Source organism: Triticum aestivum, chromosome 2A (assembly GCF_018294505.1).
Source record: "Triticum aestivum cultivar Chinese Spring chromosome 2A, IWGSC CS RefSeq v2.1, whole genome shotgun sequence".
NCBI classification, from domain to species: domain Eukaryota; kingdom Viridiplantae; phylum Streptophyta; class Magnoliopsida; order Poales; family Poaceae; genus Triticum; species Triticum aestivum.
In genome coordinates, this window is record NC_057797.1 from 70,736,680 (window position 1) to 70,745,165 (window position 8,486).

The following is an 8,486-nucleotide window of genomic DNA, read 5'->3' on the forward strand; positions in this document are numbered from 1 at the left end:
AATTTTTTGGTTTCCCGATCTAAAGATCGATTTGGGTCGCTGGCCGCCATTCATCATCTTCAACGCGTGCTTTCTACTCCAACAACAGCCTGGCCGACACCTGCCGTCGCGCTCCTACGTTGGCCCGCACCATGTCGCCCATGGCTCAATCTCACGTCCTGCGCGCGTGTTGGTTGCAGCGCGTCGCGTGCGCAACTGCAGCGCTAGCCCGGCTTGACCCATGGCCGCTCATGCATCTGCATGGCACCACGTGCTAGCCTGATTGCATGTAAGTGCTCATGGCACCTGTGCTAGTCTGGTTGCACCTAGGTATTGCGAATGTACCAGATGGCCTAGCTATGTGTCACGTCCGGCTGCATCACACTGGGTGGCTGAGCGGACACTTCGATTTCACGCGTAATTGGATTGATCATGCGAGCGTCCACGATTCCGTACCGCGAACGTTGTTGAGTATGTGCCACTTCACTGATTAAGCAACGGGTTGCAGCTACCTCTTCGTTTTGGATCGCAGCCGTCGCCGTCCCAAGGATCTCTCCACGTCTACACCGACCCACGTGTTGTCGCTGCATTGTCCCTTCAGGTCCTAATGCCACGGTCCGCGGTTCACCGCTGCCCCAAGGCCGTCAGCTCTAGGCCTTCCACGTCTACACCGACCCGCGTGTTGTCGCTGCATTGTTCCTTCAGGTCCTAATGCCATGGTCCGCGGTCCACCGCTGCCCCAAGGCCGTCAGCTCTAGGCCTTCCACGTCTACACCGACCCGCGTGTTGTCGCTGCATTGTCCCTTCAGGTCCTAATGCCATGGTCCGCGGTCCACCGCTGCCCCAAGGCCGTCAGCTCTAGGCCTTCCACGTGGCCAGTGACGAAGGACGGAACTTTTTCAAAATGGGGCGAACTCTTAAGCCAAAAAAAAAATTGATGCAAAACCAACACTACAACCCTTCAGAATTTGTGGAGTTTTGCGGTTGCAATCAGATATTTATTACTTTTTTCGTTGCAAGTTTTTTTAGAGATTCCAACAAGTGACTACATACGGAGCAAAGCGAGTAAATCAACACTCTAAAATAAGTCTATATACATTCATATATTGTAGTCCATTTAAAATGTTTAAAAAAATTTATATTTAGAAACGAAGGGAGTAATACGAAAATCTCAGACCAAATGAAATCAGCTGCAGGATTTTTATTCAAGTTTGACGTACTTATTTAGCTATATATCCTGATGAATATGGGAAGTTTTCAGAAGGCAACTCCTGCGCCGTCGGCGGCCGTGGGCTTGTACCCGGAGTTGTGAGCCGCCTTGTCCGACGGCGGCATGTCGCCGAACACCATCCCCCCGAAGCCTCCGCCGAGCAGCCCCGCGCCGAGCCCCAGCGCGAAGCTGCCGTTCCTTACGCAATAATTCTTCTGCGCTGGCGACGCGGCGGCCGTGCCACAGCCGGCAGCTGGCTTGGGCGCCGGCGGCATGCGAGCACACGCCTGAGGGTAGCGCGGCACCGCCGCCTCCGGCGCGTAGACGTACGTCGGAGGACAGTACTGCCACGGCGGCAGCTCGTACCCCACCACCGCGGCCTCGTCCCAGCACAACCCTTCGTCCTGGGCCAGCGGCACCATCACGGGGCCGAAGTGGTACGCTACGGTGAGCATGCCCCGATGCTCGGTGCAGTGCACCTTCCGGACCGGGTACGACTCACGCCGCGGCGGGCCGCCCACGCAGGCGCAGGCCAGCAGGTCGGCGACAGGGATGAACACCTCGCCGACGTCGCGGTCCTCGAGGCCGAAGAGGCGCTCGGTGCGGAGGAGCACGTGGAGGTAGGCTCCCGCGGCGGCGGCCTTGGCGGGCGTGGGCGGGACGGTGAACGTGAACGTATCGTCCCACGTCGGGTGCCTGGCGCCGTCGCGGTCGGTCTGGCTGCACCGCCGCGTGCGAGGGTCGCCGAACACGGACGTGATGGCGTACACCTCCATGCGGCTGAACACGTTGACGTCCTTCAGGTTGCTCGCCGAGACGAGCGTCAGCTCCAGGACCCTGTGCGCCATTGCTAACCGCCCCAGCGCTGTTGGAGAATGGGAAACTACGTGGCGAGCTGCGAGCTTTGCCGTACGGGCTTATGGCGGCCATGGCGCCCAGGGGTATGTATAGGGGTCGTGCTGGGCCCGCTGCCAGCGACGTACGGGTCGATCGGCTGCTCCAAGTTTGGCGCGCGGGCAACATGCATGCATGGATGTGCACGCGTCCGATGCCAATGGAAATTTCTTCAACAGAATGTGCGCAACAGCTAGCCTGTTACTGATGACATTTGATATACAAATTTCTAAATTTTAAACCCTAAGATCTCAACATCTTCTAGAACACCTGTGGTTGTGAATCAGTGAGTTGTATAGGACTGTTAGGTTGCTTCTGATGAAAGATTGTTGTGCTACTTCTTTCCCACTGATGCGACATATAATTTTCCAAACTACTGGAAGAGTGGAAGGTGCATGATCTTTCCCACTAGATGGAATAGAATTCACAATCATAACCGTGGACCAGCTGCATGCCCAATTGCCCATGAAGAACTTACAAATAAATATTCTTATTTACTCCCTCTGTAAAGAAATATAAGAACGTTTAGATCACTAAAGTAGTAATATAAACGCTGTTATATTTCTTTACGGAGGGAGTAGGTAATAACTAGTAGGTAACAAAGTTACTTGATTAACCTTGTGAATTTAAACGTTGGATAAAAACATTCAATTGAAGGACAGAAAACATGAGCACCTAAGAAAAGAAATCATTTCTCAAACTGAACTTACAAATGATAATGAAACAAAAAAAACGCATACTCCTCATGTAAAAAAAAGGTAATATTTTTTTTAGAATTGTTAACAATACATTCAAATCGAATGTTGAATAATCAAACTCAAAGACACCAATCGAGCTTTTTTTTAGAATCTCGCAAAGCTTTATTACTCCGTACGTCATGATGTTTACAGGGACGAATACAAGATCACCGGAATATCCTAACCAGACATGACGCCCATACCCTAACGATAAGCAAACTTTGCGAGATTATGAGCCTCCATATTGGAGGTTCTATACTCATAACTAACAACACATGAAGAAAAATTACTAGATCTAGCTACTATTTCTTGAACTATAGCACCAAAACTTGCTGAGATTCCCTCCTTATATTTGCATCAATGGCCACCTTGCAAAAGGATGCAACAAAAAAAATCGGTTTATGTATATATCTTCTGATAGGGCATGTGCCCCCCTGATAGCTGGTGTTTCAAGTACTTGAGGATCCTTGATGTTCCTGATTACAACTGCTGATGCTCCCAAGAAAGCACATGTTCATCCCTACAGATTGCACCAACATCACCGAACAAGCCATCACGAGACACGCTTCATCAATGTTAGCTTTGACATGATCTTCGGGCAGAGGCAACCAGTGCCTCGGCCTCGATGTTGATGGCGTTATTACATGTGTGCTTGTAGTTTTGTTCCGCGTGACCTCGATGTCCTCCATGTAAAAGGCGAGCGCTCGTGGCACCCTTAAGCCCAAAACGCTAGCTTGGCTTGGATCCAATTCAATTTTTTTTACTGCATCCACTTAAATTCAGCGAGGCCAGAATAAAAAATTGAAGATAGTTCTTGACCAAAGAACTCAGCCATGACACTTTTTTGGATCAGAGGGACTATAAAAAGCAAACCATAGTACCACGTGCCACATGTGGTAAGCAATTCAAACAATTCAAAAAAAGCAAACCATAGTAAATAGTGAATACTAAAAGGAAAAAAAGAGCAAATCTATGCTGCAAAATGCTTGCAAAGAGAGTTAGGAGGGTATGAATGCACCAATCATCATCATTAAATTCAGCATTATAACACTAGTGCAGAACCGGGCTATAGCACCGGTTCGTAAGGGCCTTCAGTGCCGGTTCTATAACCGGCACTAAAGGGTGGGGACTAAAGGTCCCCCCCTTTAGTACCGGTTCCGCACGAACCGCCGCTAAATGACAACCACGGGGCACGAGCCAGCGCCGGGGGCGGGGAGCCCTTTAGTACCGGTTGGAAACACCAACCGGTACTAAAATGTTTGGGGGGGGTTGGTTTCATGATTTCTTGTTCCTTTAATTTTGTGTTTTCCATTTAATTCTTTTTCGTTTGCTCGTATTATACGATACTATATATTGTACACGTTATGCATATATATAAATAGAATTTCCCGTAGAACCGATCATACATATATATATATATAGTATATATATAGTATGTATATATATATATACACACACACACACACATACATGTGTATGTGTGAATAATGGTGGTTGTGAGACATTCGATGATATATATATATATATATATATATATATATATATATATATATATATATATATATATATATATATATATATATATATATATATCAATTTATCCTACATGTTGCCTTGGTGCCTTCAGAGCACGATGACAATTGGGAGTGGTTCATGGGGGCGGTAGCGGGTAATGGTATTCTCCTTTGGGTCTATGACCTGGTTGAACAAAAATCCCGCTATTTCCTCTTGAATTGCTAATATGCGCTCCGTTGGTACGAGCTGCTCCCGCACGTCTATGAACTGTTAAGAAGGAGATCAATATGCATGTGTATTAGTTGTGTGACTAGATATTGATAATCATGTAAAAATTGTGAATAGTGTTCTTGTAAATGTACCCATTGATGTCTATTAGATTTGCTCCTTTCGGACGCTATCATGCGAATGTTCTCGCAAACGTAGTATGCACACAGGTCAGTCCCCGACGCCTGCTTCAGGGCCTTTACAAGAACGGAATTTAATCAGATAATAATTAATCAAGCATGATAATTAATTAATGGTATTGAAACAAGAGTTAAAGAGATGGTAGCTAGCTAGTACTACTTAATTACTTACCTTGGGTCGAAACCAAAATAGCTTTTCTCACCATTTGCCTGGAGTCACCTTAATGAACTCTCCCCAAGCCCTACCCGCCGGAAAAAAAATGAATAAAGGGGTTATTAAATAGTTGATATCAGGAAATGGCGAACTAAAAAGGCCGAGATATAGTTAATAATGATTGAAATTACCTGCCGACTATCCCCAGTTTCTTTTTTAAGTAGTGAGTCCAGTTTCAACTGTTCCTTTTCAACTTTAATGATTAACAAGATCCAGTGGTATCTGCATGCGCACACGTTTGCATGTCTTAACTAAGTGGGCATGTGCATAACACTAATCAACTACCCTAAACCTTATACACTTAATTATTAACATCTAGCTAGCTAGTAAGCAAAAACAAAATTTGTAGTACAAGATAGTGTGACTCACTTAAAGTTGTAAGGAAGTAGTATATCTTCATTGGTATTGAGGCGCTTGAAGAACTCTAGCATGTTTTTCTCTACATCTGCTTTATACCATTTGTATTTCCATGTGTCTTCATTAACAGAATTTGGGTCAATGAACCCAATGCCATAGCGTCCAGCTTTTTTTATTTCATACATCTTCATCCTGCATAATACCACAGAAAAGAATATAGTGAGGATAATTACAGGTAATGATCGATCAATGAGCACTACAGCTAGCTTGAGACTTAAATTACAGAAAGAAATCACTTACAGACAATAGCAACTGACGATAGATTTGTCGAGTGCATCTTGATTGAATAACTGAAATAGTTCTGAATACTCAACGGAGACAGCTAGCCCATGGAAGTAATGCTCCTCGTTGACATTCACAATGAGGGACTCTCGATTGGAACTCTTGGTAATTTTCATGTACCAATCATGCAATTCATACATTCTCGTTGGGAGTTTCTTGACCTCCTCAGGCTCGACCAAAGGTTCGCCGCGGACATATTTCCGTTTTATGTCCTCCTCTCTAAGCGGAGACATGGGCTCAATCTCGGGAGTTGTCCAACAGTGATACCGAGCATTTTAGCCCGGCTTCTATGCTCGTCGGTTTTTACTAGCTGATTGCCCGGCTGGGGAACGGTTTGCCCACATGGGGCGCCGGTACTCTCATGTGTTGGCACAACAAGCGGGGGGATTGATTGTGCTGCCTGTTCTCCCAGATGGGGAACGGTTTTACCGCATTTTTTGCCAGCTGCTTGGCTCGATCTCGAGCTCGACTCCTTCTGTAGTCGTGCTCGATGTGCCTTCCTGATTTGGCGCTCATAGTCTGAGTCAACAGGCTTGGGAGCTGGTGGTCTAGCCATACGAATAAAGTGGTCAATCTTTTCCTTAGGCACTTTCTCCCTTGGCGGCGGTGCCGGTTTCGGTCCAAAATGGGCGTCCACTTGGGCCTTCACTATGGCTGCGTTTTTCTCCTCGGCCATGTCGTAAGGCCTCAGAGGAAGAGGAGTGAGGCTTGGACCATATTGAAATCGCTTGCCTCCGCCTGTACCTCCTGTATTATCTCGACTCGTGCCGCTACGCACCATAGATGCGGCAGCTCTCTTCCACGATTGCTGAGGCGGCGGAGACGGTTGGCGTGGCTGAGTTGGAGCAGGAGGACTGGCCTAACGCTATGCCGGACTTGAAGCAGGAGGAGTGGCCTGATGCGGTGTTGGACTTGAAGCAGGAGGAGTGCCCCTGACGCTGTGCCGGACTTGAAGCAGGAGGAGTGGCATGTGCTACCTCTTGAGCACTGCGTTGGTTTTCCCTTGCAGAGGAAAGGGTGATTCAGCAAAGTAGCGTAAGTATTTCCCTCAGTTTTTGAGAACCAAGGTATCAATCCAGTAGGAGGCCACACGCAAGTCCCTCGTACCTACACAAACAAATAAGAACCTCGCAACCAACGTGATAAAGGGGTTGTCAATCCCTTCACGGTCACTTACGAGAGTGAGATCTGATAGATATGATGAGATAATATTTTTGGTATTTTTATAATAAAGATAAAAAGTAAAGATTGCAAAATAAACGGTGCAAGGAAAAACTTGATAACGGGAGATTAATATGGTGAAGACTCGACCCGGGGGCCATAGGTTTCACTAGTGGCTTCTCTCTAGATAGCATAAGTATTACGGTGGGTGAACAAATTACTGTCGAGAAATTGATAGAAAAGCGAATAATTATGAGAATATCTAGGCATGATCATGTATATAGGCATCATGTCCGTGACAAGTAGACCAACTCCTACCTGCATCTACTACTATTACTCCAAACATCGACCACTATCCAGCATGCATCTAGAGTATTAAGTTCATAAGAACAGAGTAACACATTAGGTGAGATGACATGATGTAGAGGGATAAACGCAAGCAATATGATATAAACCCCATCTTTTTATCCTCGATGGCAACAATACAATACATGTTGTTTCCCTTTCTGTCACTGGGATCGAGCACCGCAAGATTGAACCCAAAGCTAAGCACTTCTCCCATTGCAAGAAAGATCAATCTAGTAGGCCAAACCAAACTGATAATTCGAAGAGACTTGCAAAGATAACCAATCATACATAAAAGAATTCAGAGAAGATTCAAATATTGTTCATAGATAAACTTGATCATAAACCCACAGTTCATCGGATGTCGACAAACACACCGCAAAAAGAGTTACATTGAATAGATCTCCAAGAAGATCGAGGAGAACTTTGTATTGAGATCCAACGGGAGAGAAGAATCCATCTAGTTAATAGCTATGGACCCGAAGGTCTGAACTAAACTACTCACAAATCATCAGAGGGGCCATGGAGTTGATGTAGAGGCCCTCCGTGATCCATGCCCCCTCCGGCGGAGCTCCAGAAAAGGCCCCAGGATGGGATCTCTTGGGTATAGAAGGTTGCGGCGATGGAAATACGGTTTCATGGTGCTCCTGGATGTTTTCGGGGTATATATATATATATATATATATATATATATATATATATATATATATAGGAGGAATAAGTAGGTCGGTGGAGCCACAAGGGGCCCACGAGGGGGAGGGCGCGCCCAGGGGGGTAGGCGCGCCCCCTGCCTCGTGGCCGCCCTGTTGGTTGCTTAACATCCACTCCAAGTCCTCCGGATCACGTTTGTTCCAAAAATCACGCTCCTGAAGGTTTCATTTCGTTTGGACTCTGTTTGATATTCCTTTTCTGCGAAACACTGAAATAGGCAAAAAACCGCAATTTGCACTGAGCCTTGGGTTAATAGGTTAGTCCCAAAAATAATATAAAAGTGTAAAATAAAGCACATTAACATCCAAAACAGAATATATATTAGCATGGAAGAATAAAAAATTATAGATACATTGGAGACGTATCAGCCTGACGCTGTGCCGGACTTGGAGGAGGAGGAGTGGCCTGACGCGTTGGTGGACTTGGAGGAGCGGGAGTCTGCTGACGTGGTGGCGGACTTCGAGGAGGAGTCGGTTGACGCGGTGTCGGTGGCCTTGGAAAGATGATGCAATCCTTTCTCCATAGGATGATACGATGTTTGGCCTCTCCCAGTGTGTGCTCCTCGTCAACTCCAGGAATGTCAAGATCTAGCCCCGAATATTGGTCCACCACTT

At 46.4% G+C, this 8,486-nt stretch overlaps 1 protein-coding gene across 1 annotated transcript; it reads right to left on the reverse strand.

Moving 5' to 3' along the window:
- Nucleotides 1-1,025: 1,025 nt before the first annotated feature.
- LOC123184774 (protein SRC2-like) lies at nucleotides 1,026-2,093 on the reverse strand. Its single transcript, XM_044596837.1, has one exon. It carries the CDS (start codon nucleotides 2,035-2,037, stop codon nucleotides 1,237-1,239), a length of 801 nt encoding a protein of 266 aa, XP_044452772.1. The 5' UTR covers nucleotides 2,038-2,093; the 3' UTR covers nucleotides 1,026-1,236.
- Between the last annotated feature and the right edge of the window lie 6,393 nt (nucleotides 2,094-8,486).